At 38.3% G+C, this 27,810-nt stretch overlaps 1 protein-coding gene and 1 long non-coding RNA gene across 22 annotated transcripts; both read right to left on the bottom strand.

Annotated features, from left to right (window-relative positions):
• Positions 1-4,133: 4,133 nt before the first annotated feature.
• Positions 4,134-26,154, bottom strand: LOC137093777 (very low-density lipoprotein receptor-like). Of its 21 annotated transcripts, none has more exons than XM_067458635.1 (14): positions 25,999-26,154; positions 20,903-21,025; positions 16,855-16,977; positions 12,134-12,175; positions 11,913-12,035; positions 11,721-11,777; positions 11,505-11,627; positions 11,302-11,357; positions 8,471-8,519; positions 6,530-6,652; positions 6,338-6,394; positions 6,122-6,244; positions 5,909-5,965; positions 4,134-4,658 (listed from the first exon to the last, which is right to left on the bottom strand). In XM_067458635.1, the coding sequence occupies exons 1-14, from the start codon at positions 26,054-26,056 to the stop codon at positions 4,642-4,644; spliced, it is 1,131 nt and encodes a 376-aa protein (XP_067314736.1). In that variant the 5' UTR covers positions 26,057-26,154; the 3' UTR covers positions 4,134-4,641. The 21 variants fall into 21 exon arrangements, with proteins under 21 accessions (XP_067314736.1, XP_067314755.1, XP_067314745.1 ...); XM_067458654.1 differs by having other exon boundaries at positions 12,134-12,166; XM_067458644.1 differs by having other exon boundaries at positions 8,471-8,512; positions 11,301-11,357; positions 12,134-12,182; positions 16,856-16,977.
• LOC137093866 (uncharacterized) lies at positions 12,253-16,425 on the bottom strand. The gene is made up of 2 exons (XR_010908568.1): positions 14,482-16,425; positions 12,253-14,254 (listed from the first exon to the last, which is right to left on the bottom strand). It is a non-coding gene; the product is annotated as an uncharacterized lncRNA (long non-coding RNA).
• Positions 26,155-27,810: the final 1,656 nt, after the last annotated feature.

Genomic DNA, 27,810 nt, shown 5'->3' with positions numbered 1-27,810 from the left:
GTGGAGGGCAAGTGAGGGGAACACGCTTATCTCTTCTCTTTTTCACCTGAAAAATTGCATCTCACCCCAATCGGAAACCGGATCCGTCACTCAGCACCCATGACTTACCTCAACAGTAGCTACCGGGAAGCTTCCAGATTTGGAGAAGAAGAAAGAGAAAAGAAAAAAAGAAAAAAAACTTTCCAGTTCTATAAGTTTTTGAGCAAAACAAGCCATTTGTACTTGGGTGTATCCACTCTAAAAAATGCTGGGTTAAAAGCAACCTATTGGACAAACAGCAATTGGGTTTGCCCAATTAAAAAAAAAAAAACCTTTTTTAGCTGCTGGGGATTTTATTTAACGCAATACTGCTTGATTAAAATGAACCACAAAGTATGTTGTAAATTAACATTTATTTATATGTTTAATAAATTAACATGATTACTGTTTAAAAAGTGTTAAATATGCTTACACTCTAAAACATGCTGCGTTAAAAACAGCCCAAGTTGGGTTGAAAATGGACAAACCCAGAAATTGGGTTGTTTAAATGAGTCCATTCAATAGGTTCAAACAACCCAATTTCTGGGTTTGTCCATTTTCACCCTAGCTTGGGTTGTTTTTAACCCAGCGTTTTTTTTTTAGTGTATTAATAAATGTTCCCCTTTTGACATGGTTGCCTCTAATTATGTGTTAGATTTTTAAGTTGTAACCAATTTTGGGTTCATTTTAAGCCAGCCATATAGACATTTTTAAACAATAGTTGGGTTAACTAAAACTGCCCAGCATGTTGGGCAAACATTTAACCCAACCGGTAAAAAAACCTCAATCACTGGGTTTTCCATTTTCAACCCAACTTGGGTTGTTGTTAACCCAGTATTTCTTAGAGGGTTTTTTTTATGCTTTATGTTGCCATAGGTTCCAAAAGCTAAAATAATCAACAAAAATGAGGGGAAAACAACTCAGCATCAGAAGCAATATCTTATATCAATAATTAAACTGAAAATAGAAAGTAGGAGCACATCAGCTGTGTTTTCGCGTGCGTCCTTCATGCTTTTTTGACTATACACATCCTGAATAGTCTAGTTTGTTTGTAGTAACAGCTTTGTCTTTGTAGAAGATGTTGAGAGCGTTATTCTCTGTTTTATCTGCAAACACAACGAATATGAAGCGATTAAAAGAGCTGAATATGTATCCATTTATTTTTTTAATATGGAGCTCCTAACTCAAAAAAGTAGTTTGGCTTCTATAGCGAGTGAGTTAAAAAGCTTGAGTTAAGCAAGAACAGTTAGACTAGATCTAATCACATGATAAAACATTTTTACATGCAGAACCCATTGACTTTCTTGGAACAAACCCAAACTGAGCCGGTTTGACAGCATGTCTTTGATAACCGAACAAACATATTTATAAGCAAACTCCCACAGTACCCTGCAAAACCTCTTACTCTAACTGCTGATTATGACATCCCGTCAAAGGGGGTGGGAGGTTAATAATAAGGCCTCTGTGCTCTCAGGGTCCCAATGGCTATAGTAAAAGGCCTCCCGCAGCTCCTGATGGTTGCAACCGTAAACCTGAACCTGTCATAATGAATACAGAAGACCACCAAAGACTGTCCAAGCAAAAACACAAAAGATTTGAGTCTGATCTCTTAGCAGAGACAGAAAATATAGATGGATGAGTCTCTCAAACATGAACACAGCCGGGTCAACTGCAATCTCACAGTCAATAGAAAGAATTCAAGTTTTTTGCTTAAAGATAAGTTTTATGGACTATTGACAAATAAGCGCATTTTCTCCCACAATTTTTTAAAACAGACTGTTCTCATCTCTTTCTTTTGAAATTCAGGGATGAAATGTGGGCTGGGAATGTTTTTGTGTCATTGGTGTTCAGGGGGAAGTGCTGACCTGATAACCACACCTTCATTTATCACCAGATCTTGCGCCGCGAGTAACATATGGTCTTTGAGCAAATCAGGCTATTTAGTTAGCATGTGCAAACATACACTTAGACCTCGATCAGCTGCATGTACAATACAAATCAAATGTATTCACTTCCTCTGGCTTTAGCACATTCACACAACATGAAATCATAAGGTTTTTGATTGAGAACCATTCACATTCCTAAACACAAAGCAAGATCACAACATTAATAACAATAAAAAGTGAGTGTCTGTACACATAATGTGCCTTTTGTTATCTTTTTTTTTTTTTTTTACTGAAACACATGGCCAAATCAAGCTAATTCTTCCCATTGTCATTCCCTAAATGACTGAAGACAGATATATAGAAAGACAGGACAGACAGACAGACAGACAGACAGACAGACAGACAGACAGAGTGACAGACAGACAGACAGACAGACAGACAGACAGACAGAGTGACAGACAGACAGACAGACAGACAGACAGACAGACAGACAGACAGACAGACAGACAGACAGACAGACAGACAGACAGACAGACAGACAGAAATTTAATTTAGGGTATAGGCCTAAAATTTTTTCTTCTTCATATTTTCCCATTTGTGAAAGTTGTAGGCCTGGGGTTCATTTGGAGATAGGTTCACAATATATCTCACTTTATCATAAAACACAGGAACAGGCTAATCAATAATTATTTGACTTAAAGAGAGTCTGTTATTTAAGGAGAGGTTAAGGTGTGTCAAAACAAAATCAGTTAAGAGGCGTGCATGATTTAATTAGTTATTGTTTAGGCTAGCACATCCGGTGCTATTTAGGGCAGGCTAGACTGCTTTTAATCCATATGGGTAACACTTTACAATACGGGTGCACTAATATGCATTAATTCATGCTTATAACTAGTGCACAGAAAATCATGAGTTAATGTATTACTAATGGTGAACTAACCCATTTATTTATGATTACTGCATCAGCAACTAATGAAGATACACGATTAATAGATTAAATAATCATTCAATTGTTATTATTTTAATGTGTCATAATGTATTCATTTCCTAATAACAAATTATATTAACTAATAATGTAAATTAACGTGATTATCGGTGCATTAGTTAAGCATGAATTAATGCATATTAGGGCACCCGTATTGTAAATTGTTACCAATCCATAGCCTACAGCATTAGACTAGTTGAGATTTTTATTCCTTGAAAAAAATGAACATAGGCCTATAGCTATGCTGTAACTCTGCTATTTATCGGAATGAATCGATACTGAATCAAGCTCGGAATCGAATCACAAGCTTACGAATTGAAATCGTCCGTTTGAGTCGAGCACTAAAAACAGTATGACTTACCAGTAGCTATTGTAGGCTACCACTATTAGTTAAGAAATGTTTTGACATTGACAATACATTTATCGTGATCTTCTTTCTTTTTTTTACCTTTAAAAAATCTTACTCCAACCTGAACTTTGGCAGACCAACATTTAACCAGGGAAGCTGGAATTTCAAGATGCTACTGGGCATCCACAATCTTTTTCACTAGTTACAAAAACGTTCTCAAAAGTTAGGTTTCCAGCAGTTCAGTGTGTTCTCGATGAAGTTTTGGCTAACAGCGCCACCTTGTGTTCAACAAGAAAGCATGCACAAAACGGTTATCCCTCCCCCCTCTCAGAACATCTTAGCTACCACATCAACAGCCTAGCAGACTCGTGTTACATTTGGATAATAGTATTACAACCCTGTGTGTCTAAACAAAAACGTTGTTCAAGTAAATAAAATCTTGAAAACGGACTGTTCAAAGACAAAAAAAAAAAAGTGATTCTGAAATCAGATTAGATCACAAAATTCAATCTTAGTTTTGATCAAATCATTAGGTCAGATTGGGATTTCCAAATCCAGATCATTCATATCCAGATTAAATTTATTGAACGCATTATCCTACATTTTGTCTGAAACTCGGCTCAAGTAGGGTAAAACTAGACCCGATATAGGCTACACATAGGTAGAAACAAATGTGTGCACTTATGAAAGTGTTTTGCAAATCTTATGTTGTGAATCTGAATTATGAATGTGCTAACTGCGGCTACCACAGAATACATATACTAACTTGTTTAGTTTAAAAATTAAATCGTTAAATGCCATATATTTCCCTGACAGTGACAGTAAACGGCAACAGCATGTTATTAGATGTAAAGGCCTTATCTGAGGGTGCTGAAATAAAAACAGAGACTAGAACTGTTCTCATACACTGTTATTTATTTATTTATTTTTGAACACAATAAGATATTTTCCTCACACACATAGCCTGCTTAACTCTCAGCATGCTCACTGCAGTGTAAATGGATGGGGCTTACATCTAGCTCCTCCTCAGACGTCCAGCAAGGAGGAGTAAATGCAATATGGGGCAAATGGGTGGGGCTAGAATATCCAACTGCACCCACCTCCACCCCATTAAAGGTCCAGAGAGCTGGACATGTGAATGCTAGTTATATAATTTAGTCTCTAGCAAAATCTATGTCAATTACAATTTATTGAGGGATAAATTATTGGACAAATGTCAAGGCTCTCTACACGTCCAAGGTTGTGTAGCTCTAACTTTAGTTTAATTTTCTCTAATTTAAGTTTTCGTGTTTCTAATATAGTTTTTGTTGTTTCCAGTGTCAGTTCTTTATATTGTATGATTCATGAAAACACTGGTTGAGGGTCTTTTAGTGTCTCTTTTAGCCACTTGCCACAGGTGTCATCTAGGCGCTGGCCAAATCTGGTCAAAAATAAAAAAAATATTAGCAACATTAGGGGGTGACAGTCTGACATAATCATACATTTGTTATTTATATTTATATATATATATATATATATATATATATATATATATATATATATATATATATATATATATATATATATATATATATATATATATATATATACATATGGCCGAGTTTAGGGTTAGGGAGTAATGGAATACATGTAACGGCGTTACGATATGAGGATACAAAAAATGGTAACTGTAATTTGTTAGTTATTTCATATTTTGACATAATAACGCTATATTATTAAGCACGGTTCCTGGTTCTGTTGCCAGTCATGAGACTTATGACTCACGTGAGCCATCTGCTGGTGCATGCGCAAATAAACCTGTCTGTAATCTCTTGAGCCATTGTTGCTGATATGAAGACAATGAGAAATCTGGAGTTTGGAAGGGTTCAGTTTGAGCAGAGGTAGTTTTATACCATCATCTCTGTACCAATCATAGCTCATTTCCCAGTACATTCAGAATCTGGCTCAAATTCGCCATCTCAAACATATTCTCTAAACTAATTTTCATCTGAGAAATTTTTGACCAAAGGCTTAAGACTACAGCCAGCAGAGAGAGCCATTTCCACATGTTTTCAACTCGCACATGGGGGGTGGGGTCGCACTCACAGCTGAGCTCGGCTTTATCAGACGCTGCGGCCGGCGGAGCAAAGTAAGTGTTTCAACTTCTCAAATGAATTCCTATGAAAGTTAATCTTCCAAAGGCATGAACTGAAAATGCGCCAGACTGAACACGGGCTGTGAATCTATGCCGCGAGGGCCGTCGCGTTTACCTCAGCTCTCATCATGAGAGCTCATTCAGCTCATCAGGAATTTATGTAATTTGACTCCTGCTGCGTTTGTGCTGACACTTCCTCAGCGGCTAAATCACACATTGAACAGACACGTTCAGTTTTTAATTGTAGTGTCTGTTTTCTAACTGAACTGATTTTATGAAAATGAACGTGGTCATGGTGGGAATGTGAAAGTGATCCAGTAATCTGCCCGACAGTTAAATAAAAGTACTTTGATGATTGCTTTTAACCTGACTTTATTTATGTGACCCCAAAGGAATCAAAACGTAATCAGATTATATCTTTTTCTTGTGAATAATTATTTTTAACAAAGTAATTTGTAACTGTATCGGAATACATTTTAAACGTAACCCTTCCCAACCCTGACTCGTGGTTGTAAGAAGGTAAGCATGAGCTTTACCTTCACTTTGCTCTGTTTGGTTCTTGCTTGTGACTGGTGCATCTTCATTTTTAGTGACTAGTTAACATGAGAAAGGAGAACATTACCTAGCAACTCTGTTATTGTGGACCAAGGTTTTTTATTATTATTTTTTATTATTATTATTATTTGCATTGTAATTACTATACATATTATTAAAACCGATTTGGCAGAAGTGGATTCTAAGAGACTCACCACAGCCTTCCTCATCTGCACCATTAAGGCAGTCTTTGTCACCATCACACCTCCATCTCATCGGCACACACGTTGTGCGTTTATCTCCACAGCTGAACTCAGTGGGTTCACAGCTCTTGATCCCTGATCAAAGCAAAAACAGACAATCAAGACTATCTGTTACAATCCTACAATCTGTTGGCAGAAGTAGTTTTAAGATTTAAGCATGAGCTTCACCTTCACTTTGCTCTGTTTGGTTCTTGCTTGTGACTGGCGCGTCTTTATTTTTAGTGACTAGAGTTAACATGAGAAAGGAGAACAAGCAACTCTGTTATTGTGGACCAAGCCTGTTTCAATATTGTATTATTTGCATTCTTATTACTATACTTATTCATTACATTTGGCAGAAGTGGATTCTAAGAGACTCACCACAGCCTTCCTCATCCACACCATTAAGGCAGTCTTTGTCACCATCACACCTCCATCTCATAGGCAGACACGTTTTGCGTTTATCTCCACAGCTGAACTCAGTGGGTTTGCAGGTCTTGATCCCTGATCAAAGCAAAAACAGACAATCATGACTATCTGTTACAATCCTACAATCTGTTGGCAGAAGTAAAACTTCATCTTAAGCCAAAGTAAATTCATGTTCCAGTTTCACTTAATGTAGACATATTTTCTAAGTTAAAGGCACAGTATGTAAGTTTTGGCTGTTGTTAGAGTTCACTCATTCATAAAGGCGTAGCTTGATGATGCTGTGAATGAGTGTGGGGTCATGGGAGTTGTAGTCTTCAGCTCTGCAGCGATGGAAAGGAATACGACGAACTGGGCAGAAGTTATGTTAATAGATGAACTAATTTACTTAAGTTTTATTAATGTCACGGTGGTATGAAGCAGGACGCACCGTGACCCATGTTTTTGCTAATAAAAATACACCTGCACAAAACACAGGTGACTGGTCTCAAAACCAGCGGAGCTTTTATTATGCTAATGCTGCAGTGGACCGCTGCTGCTCTTTTAGTTGTGTGGGGTAACACAGCACTGTTTTACATGGTTAATCCTTAAATGCATGACTGTTTTGCCAATCATTCTTACATATTCGGGTCTTTAACGACCTGGACCTGGACCTAGAGTGACAATCTCATAAGAATTAAATAAAGCACATTTGGAGTTTGGAAGGGTTCAGTTTGAGCAGAGGTAGTTTTATACCATCATCTCTGTCCCAATCAGAGCTCATTTCCCAGTACATTCAGAATCTGGCTCATATTCGCCATCTCAAACATATTCTCTAAACTAATTTTCAACACCTTGAAAAAACAAAACAAACAAAAAAATATTTTGAATAGCTGACCGCTTCTTCACCAGATCCAACATCAAGGCGACAGTGACAGTGATCTGATTGTGTTAAGTTTTTGCTCTGTAGTAAATCGCTGAGCCATTTCAAGTTTTGCAGATTATAATTATTATTGTTTAGTTTTCTGTCTGCGGTAACTATGAATGTAACGTCACTTCATCAGCGTATCAGACATTTCCACCTTGTGTCGTCATTATAGATTAATTTATTGTTTTTCAGAAGAAAAAATACTACATGACCCTATTACTTAAAAAAAAAAAAAAAAAAAAACAGGCACTCTTTAATAATTGTGTTATTTTTTTCTTGATATTGTTTATAATGAACTGATCGAGGAATGCTAAGTGGGTTGATGTCTAACTTTAAAAAATGAAAGATGGGGGGGGTGTTACCCAAGTTATGCATTTAACGGTTAAAAATCATACTAAATACTTGTGTGTACTTTGTGTTAACGTTACTCTGTGCGTTCGCCCGGTGGCTGTTATGTTGCACTTTGCAGGAATCTAGATCAATATCAGAATATCAAATTAAAGGCACAATATGTAGTTTTTCGCCACTTGAGGTCACCCATTCAAAAGGCTTGATGACGCTGAGATTGAGCGGCGAATCTCAGGAGTTGTCGTCTACACCTCACAGCCGGTGGAAAAGAATCGGGATGCGACTCAGGCAGAAATCACGTTAATGGATGAGTTTATTAACGCTACTGTAATGTGAAGCAGAGCAGGTCCGAGTGATGTGGGAGCTAAACAAGGTCAAACTTAGAAGGGAGTGGTTACTTTGTGACCATAAGTCTGAGTGGACATCCATGACATGCGGAGTCCCACAAGGCTTAGTACTTTTACCACTTCTATTAAACCTGTATATGCTGCCACTGAGTCAAATAATGAGAGAGAACCAAATTGCTTACCACAGCTATGCAGATGACATCCATATTTATTATCGCCTAATGACTATAGCTTCATTGACTCCCTGTGCCAATGCACTGATAAAATGAACAGTTGGATGTGCCAAAACTTTACCTTCACTTTGCTCTGTTTGGTTCTTGCTTGTGACTGGCGCATCTCCATCGTGAGTGAGAAATAAAGAGAGAGGAGAAAGTTACATATATATCAATCTAACAAACATTTGTAAGATAAATTCACAATCATGAGAAATAGTCGAAGTTGTGAGATAAAAAAATCACAGATGTGAGATTTAACGTTCCAATTCTTGTTTATATAGTACTGTGACCAGGAGGGGACATATTCGGCTCACTTGGTGTGGCCATGACATATTAACTTGTGGGAACATCATATTATCTACTGGGAACATGATAAGCTGTGGCCACGAGATCATATGTTGAGGGAATTATTTTTCAAGACATCATACGTTAAAGAAACTACATCTATTTCCCATGGCCACGAGTTAAATGCCCAAACAACCTGCAAAATATTGATTTGAGTTTAAATATTTTATTAGCTCAAAGCTAATAAAATATTACACAAAACACAAAGCTTCCACAAAGGAAAATAGTTAAATATTAATAAAGGGGAATTCCCACCACTACCGGTAAGGTAGTGAAATTATTAAAAGAAGATCATGGCCTTGATTAACATGCATTTTAAAGTAGAATAACATGTAGATTTATTTAGGGGGGGGGGGGGGGGGGGATGCTGTTTCATGCATACTGAGCTTTTTACACTGTTAAAGACTTGGATTCCCATCCTAAACATAGACAAAGTTTCAAAAACTAATGTTGGACGTTTGATGGAGTATTTCTGTGTTAAAAATACTCCTTCCGGTTTCTCACAAGTTTCGGAGAGTTTTTTTCGAGTATGGGTCTACTTTGACGTTAATAGATCGGAAGGTCCTTGTATGGGCCGTACGGGCTCTTCTCCCGGTAGGGTGCGCGTGTGACTAGAGGCGAGAGAGGAAATGCACGCCCATAAACACTCTCTCAGGTGCAGATCCAGTCGATCCAGGTACGCGCTCCACTTTATTCCTATGGGCGACTTCAACGCTTCAGCACAGCATTCCGGGAAGGCAGCGCTACATTTGACCCGATTTGAACGCAGAAATGACGGGAAGCTTCACAACATCGCTTCAGTCGCGTCGCAAAAGTGAATTTCCACTGTTCACTGCTGTCAGGACTTCACCAAATCATACCAAAGAAGTGTGATTTTGACAGAGCGGTCCCAGCGATAAAGGTTCGGTCTTGCTTTGGAAGCAGCCGGTTTCTCCTGTTCAGTTTATTTCAGCCTCTGAATGATTCTGGATCTGTATTAGCTGAGCTCGATAGCCAAGGGTTTCTCCACGCTTGAGGATGTCACCGCTTTGTGCGCTTGTCATTATTTAGCTCCGCCCACACGATACGCCTCCAGGGGCTCGGTTTTTCCGGAAAGGCTCGGTACAGCCTATATTTCTTTTATAAATATAATAAACTAAAGACTTTTCGGAGATATGAAGGATGCAATACTACTCTATAGGTACTCAAGATTGACATGAGATTGACTGAAACTGAGTGTTTCACCCCCCCTTTAATATTGTGTATAAACTATACGTATTTTGTCCTTGTATATGTTAAAGAAATAAAAATGAAAAAAAAAATCTTTAATACCATACTATAGCCACTAGACATCTGTGAAACATTAGCTGTATACATTTTATATAAATATATACACTGATCAGGCATAACATTTTGACCACCTTCCTAATATTTTGTTGGTTCCCCTTTTGCTGCCAAAACAGCCCTGACCCGTCGAGGCACTAGACCCCTGCAGGTATCTGGCACCAAGATGTTAGCAGCAGATCCTTTAAGGCCTGTAAGTTGCAAGGTGGGGCCTCCATGGATCAGACTTGTTTGTTCAGCACATCCCACAGATGCTCGATTGGACTGAGATCTGTGGAATTTGGAGGCCAAGTCAACACCTCAAACTCGTGCTCTTCAGCGTAACATCCACATGGATGGCAGGACCCAAGGTTTCTCACCAGAACATTGCCCAAAAGTATCACAATGCCTCTGCCAGCTTGCTTTCTTCCCATAATGCATCCTGGTGCCATGTGTCCCTCAGATAAGCAATGCACACGCACCCGGTCATCCACGTGATGTAAAAGAAAATGTAATTCATCAGACCAGGCCACCTTCTTCCATTGCTCCGTGGTCCAGTTCTGATGCTCATGTGCCCAATGTTGGCACTTTCAGCGGGGTCAGCATGGGCACCCTGACTGGTCTGCGGCTATGCAGCCCCATACACAACAAACTGTGATGCGCTGTGTATTCTGACACCTTTCTATCAGAACCAGCATTAACTTCTTGAGCAATTTGAGCTACAGTATCTCGTCTGTTTGATTTAATGTCATGAGCCAGGCTTCACTCCCCACGGTCATCAATGAGCCTTGGCCACCCATGACCGGTTCACCACACTACCTTCCTTGAAGCACTTTTGATAGATACTGACCACTGCAAATCCTTTTGGGCAAGCGTTTTTCCTGCTTCTAACACATCAACTCTGAGGACAAAATGTTCACTTGCTTCCTAATATATCCCTCCTAATTACAGGTGCCATAATGAAGAGATAATCAGTGTTATTCTCTTCATATGTCATAATGTTATGCCCGATCTGTAATTTAGTTGCTGAAACAAAACCTGATTGCATAGTTTTTCATAGTTAAATAAAAGTACTTTGATGATTGCTTTTAACCTGACTTTATTTATGTGACCTCAAAGGAATCAAAACGTAATCAGATTATATCTTTTTCTTGTGAATAATTATTTTTAACAAAGTAATTTGTAACTGTATCGGAATACATTTTAACATAACCCTTCCCAACCCTGACTCGTGGTTGTAAGAAGGTAAGCATGAGCTTTACCTTCACTTTTCACTGTTTGGTTCTTGCTTGTGACTGGCGCATCTTCATTTTTAGTGACTAGTTAACATGAGAAAGGAGAACATTACCTAGCAACTCTGTTATTGTGGACCAATGTTTTTTTTTTTTTATTATTATTATTTGCATTGTAATTACTATACATATTATTAAAACCGATTTGGCAGAAGTGGATTCTAAGAGACTCACCACAGCCTTCCTCATCTGCACCATTAAGGCAGTCTTTGTCACCATCACACCTCCATCTCATCGGCACACACGTTTTGCGTTTATCTCCACAGCTGAACTCAGTGGGTTCACAGCTCTTGATCCCTGATCAAAGCAAAAACAGACAATCAAGACTATCTGTTACAATCCTACAATCTGTTGGCAGAAGTAGTTTTAAGATTTAAGCATGAGCTTCACCTTCACTTTGCTCTGTTTGGTTCTTGCTTGTGACTGGCGCATCTTCATTTTTAGTGACTAGAGTTAACATGAGAAAGGAGAACAAGCAACTCTGTTATTGTGGACCAAGCCTGTTTCAATATTGTATTATTTGCATTCTTATTACTATACTTATTCACTACATTTGGCAGAAGTGGATTCTAAGAGACTCACCACAGCCTTCCTCATCCACACCATTTAGGCAGTCTTTGTCACCATCACACCTCCATCTCATCGGCACACACGTTTTGCGTTTATCTCCACAGCTGAACTCAGAGGGTTCGCAGGTCTTGATTCCTGATCAAAGCAAAAACATACAATCATGACTATCTGTTACAATCCTATTGCCAATCTGTTGGCAGAAGTAGTTTTAAGATTGTAAGCATGAGCTTCACCTTCACTTTGCTCTGTTTGGTTCTTGCTTGTGACTGGCGCATCTCCATCGTGAGTGAGAAATAAAGAGAGAGGAGAAAGTTACATATATATCAATCTAACAAACATTTGTAAGATAAATTCACAATCATGAGAAATAGTCGAAGTTGTGAGATAAAAAAATCACAGATGTGAGATATAACGTTCCAATTCTTGTTTATATAGTACTGTGACCAGGAGGGGACATATTCGGCTCACTTGGTGTGGCCATGACATATTAACTTGTGGGAACATCATATTATCTACTGGGAACATGATAAGCTGTGGCCACGAGATCATATGTTGAGGGAATTATTTTTCTTGTGGCCAAGACATCATACGTTAAAGGAATGACATCTATTTCTAATGGCCACGAGTTAAATGCCCAAACAACCTGCAAAATATTGATTTGAGTTTAAATATTTTATTAGCTCAAAGCTAATAAAATATTACACAAAACACAAAGCTTCCACAAAGGAAAATAGTTCCTAGGCAGATGGACTTTTAAGGGATAACATACACTCACCTAAAGGATTATTAGGAACACCATACTAATACTGTGTTTGACCCCTTTAACCTTCAGAACTGCCTTAATTCTGTGCGGCATTGATTCAATAAGGTGCTGAAAGTATTCTTTAGAAATGTTGGCCCATGTTGATAGGATAGCATCTTGGAGTTGATGGAGATTTGTGGGATGCACATCCAGGGTACGAAGCTCCCGTTCCACCACATACCAAAGATGCTCTATTGGGTTGAGATCTGGTGACTGTGGGGTCCATTTTAGTTCAGTGAACTCATTGTCATGTTCAAGAAACCCATTTGAAATGATTCGAGTTTTGTGACATGGTGCATTATCCTGCTGGAAGTAGCCATCAGAGGATGGGTACATGGTGGTCATAAAGGGATGGACATGGTCAGAAACAATGCTCAGGTAGGCTGTGGCATTTAAACGATGCCCAATTTGTACTAAGGGGCCTAAAGTGTGCCAAGAAAACATCCCCCACACCATTACACCACCACCACCAGCCTGCACAGTGGTAACAAGGCATGATGGATCCATGCTCTCATTCTGTTTACGCCAAATTCTGACTCTACCATCTGAATGTCTTAACAGCAATCGAGACTCATCAGACCGGGCAACATTTTTCCAGTCTTCAACTGTCCAATTTCGGTGAGCTTGTGCAAACTGTAGCCTCTTTTTCCTATTTGTAGTGGAGATGAGTGGTACCCGGTGGGGTCTTCTGCTGTTGTAGCCCGTCCGCCTCAAGGTTGTGTGTGTTGTGGCTTCACAAATGCTTTGCTGCATACCTCGGTTGTAACGAGTGGTTATTTCAGTCAAAGTTGCTCTTCTATCAGCTTGAATCAGTCGGCCCATTCTCCTCTGACCTCTAGCATCAACAAGGCATTGTCGCCCACAGGATTTTCATGCACAACCTACACTCTAAAAACTAATACTATGATTTACTCAATTTTTTTGGTGAAACATTTTTACACTAAAAAAAATTAGTAAATTTTAAAGCAGTGAAATCAATTATAGACACCATAAGAACTGAGTAAATGTAAGTAAAAAAATTAAGTAGATGTGAGTAACTGCATTTGTTACATTAACAAATTCAATTGAGTAGAAAAAATTGGGTAAAAAGCATTTTAAAAACCAATATTTATGACTAATATGAACTGTTTTTATTTATGAGTATTACTAACTTGTATAGTATAACTTTAATTTCCTCTAAACCTTTGTAAAATACTCCACAGTCCACACAAACACACTTATACATGACATGGCCTTTATTGTCGACGAGTACAGCAATAACGTTACAGCATATAACAGTTATTAGGCTACTGTTTTGACATGTAAAGAATAACAGTTATTTTACAACATTTAAACTCATGTAACAAACATTTTAGAAGTAAAAATTAAACATTTAAAAGTAATTCAAGTGTAATCAACCGGTCTGTTATCCCATTTCCACCGTATCAGCGCTGTTTCTCGAGCCTGAGATGGACTAACGTTTAGCGGTCTGCGGGTGGACTTTGAACTTGAGACCGCTGTCCTGCGTTTCATTCGTAGCTGAAAGATGCTGCGAGGCGCCAGACTCCATAACCTGACAATAAACAAACAGTGCCCAGTTTTAATAAGATTTTATCGTCCAAATTCATTAACTTTACGAATAAAGTTGTGTGTTTTGAGCCACACAGCAGGCGTTTCAAAGACCAACGCCACACGTTAACTTAAGGTGACTCACACTGTCCCTGTATGTTGTTTTGAATTAAATAAAATGCCTTTTAGCACAGTAATGATTATATAGATATAAAAAAAAAACATACAAACCTGAATTTCACAGAGGAAATGCCCCAATTCTGCGACGCTGAGAAGAAGAAACTGCTCTGGTGACTGAGGAGAATTCAAATATCCGCACGCACTCAACCATCGAGATGTCGTCACGTCAGAGGGTGGGGGAGGGGTGCATAGTTTTAATCGAGTAAACTTACTCAATTTCTTCAGTGTGTGTTAAATATTAATAATCTTGATTTTAATTAAGTAATATTTGTGGTTCTTGAAACAGATCGGTTTGATTCTCCATTCTCAAATATTTTGAAATAAATTTCACAAATGTATTAAGTATATTTAAAATAAAGAATTGGATGGGAGGACCCAAGGTTTCTCTCCAGAACATTGCCCAAAGCATCACACTGAGATCACATTCGTGTCATGATATAGGCCAGGAGATTCTCATTTCTAATTTATGTCCACACAGTCTGTATGATAGTGCAGTCGGACGATTATGGGGCGTGGGCGTTCCCCGGGTTTGGCCTGTAAGGTGCGGTGAGCGCGGTCCAAAATGGGTTCTTTATCCAGCTGAAAGGCCTCTTTGAGCAGAGACAGCCGAGAGCATGGAAGTGCTGGTTGAGTCTTCAGGTACCCCTATGATCCGTATATTATTGCGACGCGATCTGGCCTCCAGATCCTCACATTTATTGTCCACTTAGCAGTCCGGCAGAAAGATGTTCCACTTTAGACTGTAGCGAAGCAATGTCATCACTGCAGGTGGAGAGTGAATATTCAATTTCAACTACGGTGCTCTCCAGGGTGCTCACTTTAGACTGGATGTTTGTGATAGAACCGGTCAATTCAGATTTAACTGCCTGTAACTTGGTCTTGATAGAGATAAAATGTTCGCTTAGGGCAGCCTGGAGCTTGATTTTGAAAATAGCCGCCATCTCTTTACGAAGAGATGAGAGCAGCTCCTCCCTGAAATCGGGTGGGACATCGCAAGGGGAGGAGGAATCACTACCAGACGAGGATGAAACGTGTGCAGCAGGCTGCTGAAGCGCGGTGGAAGGAACACTGCCAGATTTGGGTTTAGCAGGCATTTTACTCAGCAGTAGTCGAAGAAGACGTGTTAGATAGATCACACACCAAGAAAAATAACACGAAAAAGTGCCAATGAGCTAAATTTAAACCCAACTGCAGGAGCTCCGAAAATTGTGTCCTACTCCATAGATCGTTAATTCGAAAGGCAGTTAATGACGAAGGCATTGATGCCATTGGCTGGCCCTCACGTTCCCCAGACCTGAATCCAATTGAGCACCTCTGGAACATTATGTTTAGGAGCGTCCGAAGCCACTGATGCCCTGATCCAGGTTTGGGATGAGATCCCCTAGGACACAACCCGCCATCTCATCAGGAGCATGCCCAGACGTGACGTGAGTGCATAAAGGCACGTGTGGACCATAGACACTACTGACTCACATTATGAGTTGCTGTGATGAACTTCATGCAAGTTAGATCAGCCAGTATCTTGATGTGTTGATGATTTTGTTTCCATTGACTGTTGTCATATTATTTTGTTATTTTGATACAACTATTTAGCAATGTAGGTACAGCGACAAGCATGATGAACTTGATTACGAATCACATGTTGTATATTTATAATATACCATCAGTTGCATGTGCATAGTGTAAGTGCATGTGCAATATTTTATGATTGTGACTGAGAAGACAGATTTATAACAAACATTAAAGCTAACTGTTTGTTCAATTTCTGTTAAAAATGTTAAGTGTGTTGGATGCGTAAACAAATAGTTGCACTCTGGTCTTTTAGTCCTTTAGTCACAGATAGGATTAGCAGCAAAAGTAGGATCTTGTGACGATCTACACTCTCTGGGAGTGTTTCTGGAACTGTGTATATTGTATTAAAGTGCATATACACAATAGCTGATCTGGTTATTTATATGTGGTTATTTTATCCTGTTTATTCTAGACTCACTTAATTAATATATATATATATATATATATATATATATATATATATATATATATATATATATATATATATATATATATATATATATATTTGTTTTTTTTGTTTTTTTGTTTTTTTTGTTTAGACCACACACAAACACACCCGCATATGCCAATGACCATCAATACCAATATAACCAGTAAACTTAATGGACATTAAATTCATTTGAATAGGGTTTCTGTATCAGTGTCCTTCTGACACACCACGGCGATGACCAAATCTACCTAAAAATCAGTCCACCTTCACTACTTCAATATTTATTCATTAAAACCGATTTGGCAGCAGTGGATTCCACACTGCAGGACCAGCTTACAGTGAACAGTTTCAATCTTGGTTTGCATACTAGCACAAAGTTTGTATCTGTCGCAAAAGAAAGATGACATTTAAAAGAGACTCACCACAGCCTTCCTCATCTGCACCATTTTGGCAATCTTTGTCACCATCACACCTCCATCTCATAGGCAGACACCTTTTGCTTTCATCTCCACAGCTGAACTCAGTGGGTTTGCAGGTCTTGATCCCTGATCAAAGCAAAAACAGACAATCATGACTATCTGTTACAATCCTACAATCTGTTAGCAGAAGTAAAACTTCAATGACAAGAGCAGGCAAAGTTCTGTTTTCTTAATCCGATGTAAATTCATGTTCCAGTTTCACTTAATGTTGACATATTTTCTAAGTTAAAGGCACAATATGTAAGTTTTGGCTGTTAGAGTTCACTCATTCATAAAGGCGTAGCTTGATGATGCTGTGAATGAGTGTGGGATCATGGGAGTTGTAGTCTTCAGCTCCGCAGATGATGGGTAGAAGTCATGTTAATGGATGAACTAATGTACTTAAGTTTTATTAATGTCACGGTGGTATGAAGCAGGACACATCGAAACCCTTGTCTTTGCTAATAAAAAAACATTGGTGATCGGTCTCAAAACCAGCAGAGCTTTTATTATGCTAATGCTGCAGTGGGCCGCTGCCGCTATTTTGGTTGCATATGTGGAGTAACACGGCGCTGTTTTTACATGGTTAAAACTAGGGATGCACCGGTTGACCGGCCCAAAATCGGAACCGGGCGGTTTTTGCTTCTAGCGCGCGACCGTTTTTTTTTCTTTCCGCCGATTTTTCTGGAAATGCGCCCGCTTGCGCAATCCACATACGCTTATATTGCAATCATTCGCGAACATGTCGCTTGTGTGGAAGTATTTTGCAATATGCGAGCAGGACTGGAAATGCAGAGCTACCTGTCTGAAGCACAGATACCAAGAAGCGAACAGCCGTTGGTGTACTGACACACAAATACGGTAAGAGCCACTTTCCTGCACTCGCTGAAGTTGCGCGAGCTATCCTCTCTGCGCCGTGCACAAGCGTAGACTAACTTGTGAGAAAGCCGAAATGCTTATGTTTGTAAAAAAGAACATCCATGCACTTTTGAGGTGAAATACTTTCAGTTAAGAATACATTTTTATTTAATTTTTTATTTTACCTTACCTTAATTACATTGACTTAATTTGATGTAGCATCTTTGTTTTCTTTGTTTTTTCGTTGCACATTTTTGGAACAATGTATTTATATACTTTTTTTTTAATTATTTAATTTAATTATTTATTTTAATTTAACTGGTAAATATTGAATTTAAAAACAAATGCTGATTTAAGTAAATTCTTTGTTTGGATTGTTGAATGTGTGTTGATTGTGTTGTTTGGATTGCAGAATATGCATATGTTAAAGTTAATAGGTCATGTTAATTTTTAAATAGGTTCAAGCTAATTTAATTTACTATTAATTTAAAAATTGCAAACTTGTTTTCATTGGCCAAAAGCCAAATTGGCCTATTAAATACCAAATAAACATCTTGTTCATGTATACTTTCTTTCTTTATTGTTTGTTGCTTAAAATAAAATAAAATCGGAAATCGATATTGGAATTGGCCACTTTGCTTGAAGAAAATCGGTATCGGAATCAGCCATGTAAAATCCTGATCGGTGCATCCCTAGTTAAAACAATCTTACTAAATATACTTTTGAGTGTTAAGTTAAGTTTTAACGTTACCCGGCGCATTCACTCTGTGTCTGTTATGAGAGACTTGTTGCACTTTTCAGTAATCTAGATCAATATTAGAAAATCATTTTAATAAAAGCTGGATGTGTTGTAGCTAAATTACATGCAATTAATTTAATATAAATTGAATGGTAGCGAAATCTCTCTCTCTGATTATGCTATTTTAGCCACTTGACAAAAGAGTGTTGTCTCTGAGGCACACTAAAAACATGGTACTCATGATTCAAATAATAAGACTAAGACATAAGAATGATCAGTTTTATGTTGATATATGTATTCAAACAGTTGCTAACCTGTATAATGAAACACATAATATATTAAAGCTTCTTTGGTGTTTTCATGGTTTCTATGTAAATTAAGGGTAGTGCGGACTGTGGATATGACATCATTCACAAGAGACGCACGGACACGGCTCGTATCCTGGCTTAAATTGCCGTGGATTTAAACATTGCTGGAAACTTTTAGGATAATGTCACAACACAAGTCAACAAAATACATAACATTGTTCTAATCTAGGTTTTTTTAAAAATATATTTTAATCTAAAAATCTTACATATTGTGCCTTTTAAATAAATAATAATAATAATAATAATAAACATTTCTTACACTTAAATAGCATCCATTGCAACAGTATTTTGTTTGTTTATATTAACATGTATTTATTTAAAAAAAAAAAGAAAGTGTGTTAGCATGTGTCAGATTTGGCAAACACTTTTAGTCAACGAAAAGTATGCTGCAATCGAAGCATGCATTTTATCAGTCCATATGCATGTGAATTTAGCATATGAACTGACAATTTTAATGTCCAAAGGTGTGTTGGCACCTGTAAAAAAATGTGAAATTAGGCACTCAGATCGAGGACGGCTTTTCACTTTATGTAATGTCAATCTAATGAAATAGCAGCAAGCTACCGTTACTTAACAAACTTATCAGTAACGTTAGATAATGTGCGAGACAGAATGTTGTGCGGGCGGTCGCTATGCCAACATACCTATAAGTTGGTAGGCTATGTTGACATATTAACCGCGCATCATAATTTGAGTTACTCAAATTATAGATATGTTGACATGGCATCCGCGATTGTCGAACATTCTGTATATCAACTGTTCAATAAGGAAATAAATTTTAATTTAGTTTATCATTACCAACATAAAACAGTAAATGAGAGAACCAGCACCAGCAATACGTTGTTCATTGGAACACGCGCTGTGTCGCTCCCCACGTTCATCAATCATTCTAATAAACATTTATTTTGGAACTCAGATATATGAATAAGTAGATCATTATTAAATCGATATTATATGTAGCTAGTATTAACATATGATAAAAGTGACGGTCACCTTATATTAATTGACCAAGATAGTGGCATATTACCTTATGAAGCTAACGTTACTTTCTCCAGCTACATATAAAACCAATAATAGCTAGTCCATCTGCGTTTTACACATGACATCATCGTGTCACCAAATATACGGATAGAAATACTTTTGAATCAGTTTTTAAAAAAATAGCTCTTTCAGTCTCCAAAAACAGAGAATCCGCCTGTTTGAAAAGCCGATACAAAATGTATAACATTACGTATTCAGCTAAACGCGTCTCAATGTGGTCAAGATCGCTATGCAATATGCAAACATACAGCATGTTATGATTATATGATTATTATGTTAGCTGAATGGTTACTTAAATGACCTGTTTATTAAAACGCAAGCGAGATCAGCATCTTTCTGCAGTCCGAGCTTGTCACGAAGATTTCGCCATCTTTCAAAGGCTTCTCCAAGGTTTACACGTCTCTTGCTTCTTCTACTGTCCCAAAATCTTCTCGGGTCATTTTTTTCACCCGTACGTTTGCGCTTTGTTGAGCTGGCAAAACGTACAGGCAAAGAGTAGTCATGATCCATTATCATACAGACTTTTTTATACGGGGGTTCCCCTTATACTGTCTGTCAGTGTTCCTCTTTGAGTTTGGCGGTTCCGCTCATAGGTTCCGCCGAGTTCGCAGGAAGCAAGACGCAAACGTGGATATGACGTGAAAGACTGGCGACATAACGGAAATAAAGACACGGTCCGTGTCTTCGAAATAAAATATTAAAGAAGTTAATTGGAACTGTCGGGATAATGTAAACACACAACTTTAAAAAATATACAACATAGATATAGTGATCTTTTATATTTTTAATGCTGAAACATTACATATTGTGCCTTTAACTACGTTAAATCCATGGTGAATGTTTTTTGTGGAATGGAGAGCCTTATGCAACCTGTTAATTCATGGAACAATATTTCTCCTGGTTTCGTGAACCAAGCCTGTTTTAATTTTTTATTATCTGCGTTGTAATTACTGTACTACTTATTCATTAAAACCGATTTGTCAGAAGTCGATTCTAAGAGACTCACCACAGCCTTCCTCATCCACACCATTAAGGCAGTCTTTGTCACCATCACACCTCCAGATCATCGGCACACACGTTGTGCGTTTATCTCCACAGCTGAACTCAGTGGGTTTGCAGGTCTTGATCCCTGATCAAAGCAAAAACAGACAATCATGACTATCTGTTACAATCCTACAATCTGTTAGCAGAAGTAAAACTTCATCCTAAGCCAAAGTAAATTCATGTTCCAGTTTCACTTAATGTAGACATATTTTCTAAGTTAAAGGCACAGTATGTAAGTTTTGGCTGTTAGAGTTCACTCATTCATAAAGGCGTAGCTTGATGATGCTGTGAATGAGTGTGGGATCATGGGAGTTGTAGTCTTCAGCTCCGCAGATGATGGGTAGAAGTCATGTTAATGGATGAACTAATGTACTTAAGTTTTATTAATGTCACGGTGGTATGAAGCAGGACACATCGAAACCCTTGTCTTTGCTATTAAAAAACATTGGTGATCGGTCTCAAAACCAGCAGAGCTTTTATTATGCTAATGCTGCAGTGGACCGCTGCTGCTATTTTCGTTGCGTATGTGGAGTAACACAGCGTTGTTTTACATGATTAAAACAATCATATTAAATATTTTGAGTGTGTTGAAAGTTATTGTGCATTCGTTTGGTGGCTGTTATGGTAGACATGTTGCACTTTGCAGTAATCTTGGTCAATACTGGAATATCATATTGAAGCCACAATATGTAGTTTTTCGCCGCTTTAAGTCACCCATTCAAAACAACGGTGTAGCTTGATGACGCTGATATTGAAAGCAGAATCTCGGGAGTTGTCGTCTTCACCTCAGAGCCGGTGGAAAAGAATCGGGACGGGACTCAGGCAGAAATCATCAAGTTACCAAATCACTTAAACTTTAGGGATATCAATTTGTCCAATTAGGAAGCATAAGTGATTGTGAATCGGTTTCACCGGCTTTGGTGCAAATGAAAGTGACAACAGGTGCACTGGAGAGGCAACAGCAAGACAACCCCCAAAATTGATTGTCTTTTTTAGTGTATCTCCCAGCACAGTCTCAAGAGGGTGCAGGAGATACTGGGAGACAGGCCATTACACAAATAGAGCTGGAAAGGGACGTAGAAAGACAACAACCCAGCAGCAGGGCCGGTATCTGCTTCTTTATGAGAGGAGGAACATGAAGAGCACTGCCAGAGCCCTAAAAAATGACCTCCAGCAGGCTACTATGAGGGTTGCATGAGGGTCTGATATCCTCTAGTGGGACCTGTGCCATGATAATGCCCAGCCTCATGTGGCTAGAGAGTCAGAGCATTTACTGGCCAACACGTTCCCCAGACCTAAATCCAATCGAGCACCTCTGGAACATTATGTTTTGGAGTATCCGAAGCTGCCAAACTGCACCACAGACTGATGCCCTGATCCAGGTTTGGGATGAGATCTCCCAGGACACCACCTGCCATCTCATCAGGAGCATGCCCAGACATGTCGTTGGGTTAGAAATAAAGGAATACTTCGCCCAAAAATGAAAATCTGATGTTTATCTGCTTACCCCCAGGGCATCCAAGATGTAGGTGTGTTTGTTTCTTCAGTAGAACACAAATTAAGATTTAGAGTAAGAAAAACATACACATACAAATCCATATTAAACCCTGTGGCTCGTGACAACATATTGGTGACTTAAGACACGAATCGTTTAGTTTCTGCAAGAAACCGAACAGTATTTATATAATTTTTTACCTCAAATACAACACTATGTCAGCGGTCACTGTGTGATGACTTCCAGTAAATTAGGTCAAATTACAAGATATGGCGGAGATATGCATGAGCACTTTTGCTTGTATCCTATTGAGATATCATGTACATTTTACCTCACCTACCAGAAGTGATCGCGCAGAGAAGACTGTTGTATATAGATCGTATCTGAGGTACATTTTTTATATAAATACTGTTAGTTTTCTCACACAAGCCAATCGTTTCGTGTCTTAAGACACCAATGTGTCGTTACGAGCCGCAGGGTTAAATATGGATTTGTATGTGCATGTTTTTTTAACTCTCAACTGTTACCATTGACACGCATTATTCTACTGGCAGACAGCAATGGTTGGAGTTAAAAATCTTCATTTGTGTTCTACTGAAGAAACAAACACACCTACAGTCTTGTTCAAAATAATAGCAGTACAATGTGACTAACCAGAATAATCAAGGCTTTTAGTATATTTTTATATACTAAAAACAAGTTACCAGTAGGTTCAGTAGATTCTCAGAAAACAAATGAGACCCAGCATTCATGATATGTACGCTCTTAAGGCTGTGCAATTGGGCAATTAGTTGAATTAGTTGAAAGGGGTGTGTTCAAAAAAATAGCAGTGTGGCATTCAATCACTGAGGTCATCAATTTTGTGAAGAAACAGGTGTGAATCAGGTGGCCCCTATTTAAGGATGAAGCCAACACTTGTTGAACATGCATTTGAAAGCTGAGGAAAATGGGTCGTTCAAAACATTGTTCAGAAGAACAGCGTACTTTGATTAAAAAGTTGATTAGAGAGGGAAAACCTATAAAGAGGTGCAAAAAATGATAGGCTGTTCAGCTAAAATGATCTCCAATGCCTTAAAATGGAGAGCAAAACCAGAGAGACGTGGAAGAAAACAGAAGACAACCATCAAAATGGATAGAAGAATAACCAGAATGGCAAAGGCTCAGCCAATGATCACCTCCAGGATGATCAAAGACAGTCTGGAGTTACCTGTAAGTACTGTGACAGTTAGAAGACGTCTGTGTGAAGCTAATCTATTTTCAAGAATCCCCCGCAAAGTCCCTCTGTTAAAAAAAAGGCAGGTGCAGAAGAGGTTACAATTTGCCAAAGAACACATCAACTGGCCTAAAGAGAAATGGAGGAACATTTTGTGGACTGATGAGAGTAAAATTGTTCTTTTTGGGTCCAAGGGCCACAGGCAGTTTGTGAGACTACCCCCAAACTCTGAATTCAAGCCACAGTACACAGTGAAGACAGTGAGGCATGGAGGTGCAAGCATCATGATATGGGCATGTTTCTCCTACTATGGTGTTGGGCCTATTTATCGCATACCAGGGATCATGGATCAGTTTGCATATGTTAAAATACTTGAAGAGGTCATGTTGCCCTATGCTGAAGAGGACATGCCCTTGAAATGGTTGTTTCAACAAGACAATGACCCAAAACACACTAGTAAACGGGCAAAGTCTTGGTTCCAAACCAACAAAATTAATGTTATGGAGTGGCCAGCCCAATCTCCAGACCTTAATCCAATTGAGAACTTGTGGGGTGATATCAAAAATGCTGTTTCTGAAGCAAAACCAAGAAATGTGAATGAATTGTGGAATGTTGTTAAAGAATCATGGAGTGGAGTAACAGCTGAGAGGTGCCACAAGTTGGTTGACTCCATGCCACACAGATGTCAAGCAGTTTTAAAAAACTGTGGTCATACAACTAAATATTAGTTTAGTGATTCACAGGATTGCTAAATCCCAGAAGAAAAAAAACGTTTGTACAAAATAGTTTTGAGTTTGTACAGTCAAAGGTAGACACTGCTATTTTTTTGAACACACCCCTTTCAACTAATTGCCCAATTGCACAGCCTTAAGAGCGTGCATATCATGAATGCTGGGTCTTGTTTGTTTTCTGAGAATCAACTGAACCTACTGGTAACTTGTTTGCCACGTAGCAATAAAAAATATACTAAAAACCTTGATTATTCTGGTTAGTCACATTGTACTGCTATTATTTTGAACAAGACTGTACATCTTGGATGCCCTGGGGGAAAGCAGATAAACATAACATTTTCATTTTTTGGGTGAACTATCCCTTTAAGGGTTGGTTTCTGTTAGCATTGTGTCTTTCAGAATGCTCCAACCTTTTTGGCATGCTTTGTGATTCAAAAAAAATCACAACACTCAAGCCCCTTTCACACTGCACGTCGGACCCGCAATATTCCCGGAACATTGCCGGGTCGCCTTCTGTGTGAAAGCAACCACGTCCCGGAATTGATTACCGAATTGAACCCGGGTCGGGTACCTAGTAACATTGCGGGATTCGATCCGGGATGAGCGCTGTGTGAACAAAAGCCAAAACGAATGCCGCAACGTGAACGTAGTTATCGTGCGATTCCTAGAGCTTGTTTTTTCAATAATACAACCCTGTAGTGCCAGAAGAGCTAGTCAGTGTTTTATATGCAGAGAGTGTTTGTATACAAAAGAAACTAAAATCAAACAAGCAGAAATGTGTGCAAACTGGACACAAGTCGAGACCACGGAGCTCCTTACTATCTGCGCTGAAGCTGAGATCGCTCGCCATTATACGTCACATCAGGATGTCACGTGTCAACTCGACCCGGGACCGTTACGGGTTGTGTGTGAAAGCGCACATATTACGTAATTTCGCTGGCAGTGTGAATGGGCCAAATCTAGCGGCCCGGGAACAAATGTCTGGTCGCATTTTCCGTGTATTTGCCGTAATCGCAGTGTGAAAGGGGCTTCAGATGACTGGCTCCTCTCTGCAGATGTGTCCGCTATCCCTCACAGCCAATTAGTCTTTTGCATCACTCCAGGACAGCCAATCAAATCATGCAAACTGTTTACATGCTGTGCTTGTGAGAGGCATCTAAGGTGTATTCACTTCATGTTGTAATTACGATTATGAATTGCAAAAATACATCCCGTGCTTGTAGAACTTGCAATTATAACAAACTCTGAGATTTTCTGAGAGCTACATGTCGTGAAAGCGCCATTTGACAAATAGCGCAATAGTCAGTCAAAAGTAGCCCAATGTGATTTGAATTGAATTGTAGAGCTCTCCAATTTGTTAATAGTAAGAACTAAATTGTAGAGTAGTAATTAGAAAAATTATGACTAGTAGTGGTGGGAAAATGTTATCAAATGGCTTGCCATAGTAAAAATGCAAGTACAACGAGAAGTGCTGGGAACATTTAAAACCTAAATGGCTTGCCATACACACAATTGTAAGGTAAACATCTAAAATATGTCTATGAATAAAGAAAAGAACTGTATTTAAGATAATTAGTGATCATTAACACTTCGAAGAACAAAAGCTGTTGTTTACTCACTTGTTTGAACAGGACAGAACAAAGTAACTACCAGTAAGAGCACAAACGAGAACCCCATTGTGGCAGTCTGATGATAATGCAGGCGAACTCATGACACTGCTGGTAAATACGTGATGAACGCTATCAATGTGTCTGGCTAAGCAAATCAATGCTAACCATAACGCCCACCTAAAACAACAACATATTTTGCGATATTGTGCAATAAGAAAGAGCAGGTGAAAAAATAAATAAAACACTCCTAAATTTTCTATAATTCGTTATATGATAAGCATAATCAAACGACAGTGCAGCATGCGATGAACCTTCATATTTATTTAACCCTGTTCTTGTTAAAAATGGATTGTAAATGCAATAATGCTTGTAAAACAAATCTCCTGGTTAAACATTGAAGCACAATTGTGTGACGAATTGTACAGAAAATGTTATTTAATATTATTAAAATAATAATTTTTTGGGGGTAAAAAAATCGAGGTGCCTAAGCTCAGATAAAAGGTCTTTACAAAAACAAACCTGTGCTGGTTGAAAGAAAACAAGTTGACAAACATATTGAATGCAATATCTGGTGATAATATAGAGTTAATGATAGCTTTAAAAGCAATTTTAGTAGCGCAGTAATTTGAAACACATATAAGTGGCAAAATCACAAAACCTACTAAAGATGAGGAAGTTTTATTCTTATATATCCTACCTTTCTGGGTGAAAAAAGTCCAGTAAGTTTTAGAGGAAATGCTCTCTGGGTCATTAAAATTAAATATTAAGAATTAAATTTTAATCTGTACCTCAGGTCTTGTATGCCACACTACCATTCTAGGCTGATATTTATTACAGACAGTGAAACCTCATCTGTATTGTGTGACCTTGACATAACATACACATTTTAAGGAAAACATAGCAAAAAGAAGCTATAAACAGCAGATCTTTACGCAGTTCTGTTAGAAAGGGTTTAGGCATTTATGATTAGCACAGCGAGGGAGACTTCACAATATTAAATGTTCAGGCAGGAGTTGAAGTCAACCTTTCTGCAGAACAATAATAAAAATAAAAAATAAAAATTTAATTGAAAAATAGTTGGTACACACAAATGTAATTTAGTTCAATCAAAATAATTCAGTTTAGTTCAGTCAACACAATTCTGTTGGTTTAGATCAAATTAATTTAATACTGGACATGTAAAATGCTCTCATTCGGATTTTTAGATGGATGGCTCTTTATGTCGAGTAGAATCTGTGATCTCTGACCCAGTTTGTTTGGTGGCTTCAATGGCTGCTGCAATACGCTGTGTTTTCTGCCAACTGGCCACCTGTGTAAACCCGCAGCGTGCGGTATCGCCAACTACAGACATTCAGACACGGAACGCACATTTCAAAGTAGAATAACTGCCTGCATTGCTTTCAGAGAATCAAGTAGGTGAATTTAGCATGTTTCCTACATATCTGCAAACATATGGTATTTTTATGCTTCAGTCAAGTAAAAAAAAAAAAAAAAAAACTTAAATACAGCACTTTTAAGGTCTCTTTCTGAACGTTTTAAAGTTTCAGTTGTGTAGTGTGCAATGAAGAGACACAAATCTCTCTGATTTCATCAAAACTATCATCATTTTGGGGTGATTTAAACCCAACATGTCTTTGCCTTTCCAAAAAACAAAACCAATTAATCCCCAAATTTAATCTACTAAACACAGATCCACTGATTTATTTGTCGATTCATTTCCCAACAGAAATGAATGAACTATATTAGATGGATTGAACAAAATGTAAAAAAAATCAAACTTTAGCTCATTTTAATTAAACCAAACAAGAGACAAAAATCCTT

This window comes from Pseudorasbora parva, chromosome 2 (genome assembly GCF_024679245.1).
Source record: "Pseudorasbora parva isolate DD20220531a chromosome 2, ASM2467924v1, whole genome shotgun sequence".
Classification (NCBI taxonomy): Eukaryota; Metazoa; Chordata; class Actinopteri; order Cypriniformes; family Gobionidae; genus Pseudorasbora; species Pseudorasbora parva.
The sequence above is the reverse complement of the archived record's forward strand: the minus strand, read 5'-3'. Positions and strand labels throughout refer to the sequence as shown.

Excerpts from the sequence above, each read along its gene's own strand:
- LOC137093777 (XM_067458624.1), bottom strand. The coding sequence starts at position 26,056 with ATGGGGTTCTCGTTTGTGCTCTTACTGGTAGTTACTTTGTTCTGTCCT. Across the intron at positions 8,520-11,301 it reads ACCAAACAGTGAAAAGTGAA|GATGGAGATGCGCCAGTCAC; the intron begins GGTAAAGCTCAT and ends TTTCTCACTCAC. Across the intron at positions 6,395-6,529 it reads TGTGGATGAGGAAGGCTGTG|TCACTAAAAATAAAGACGCG; the intron begins GTGAGTCTCTTA and ends TGTTAACTCTAG.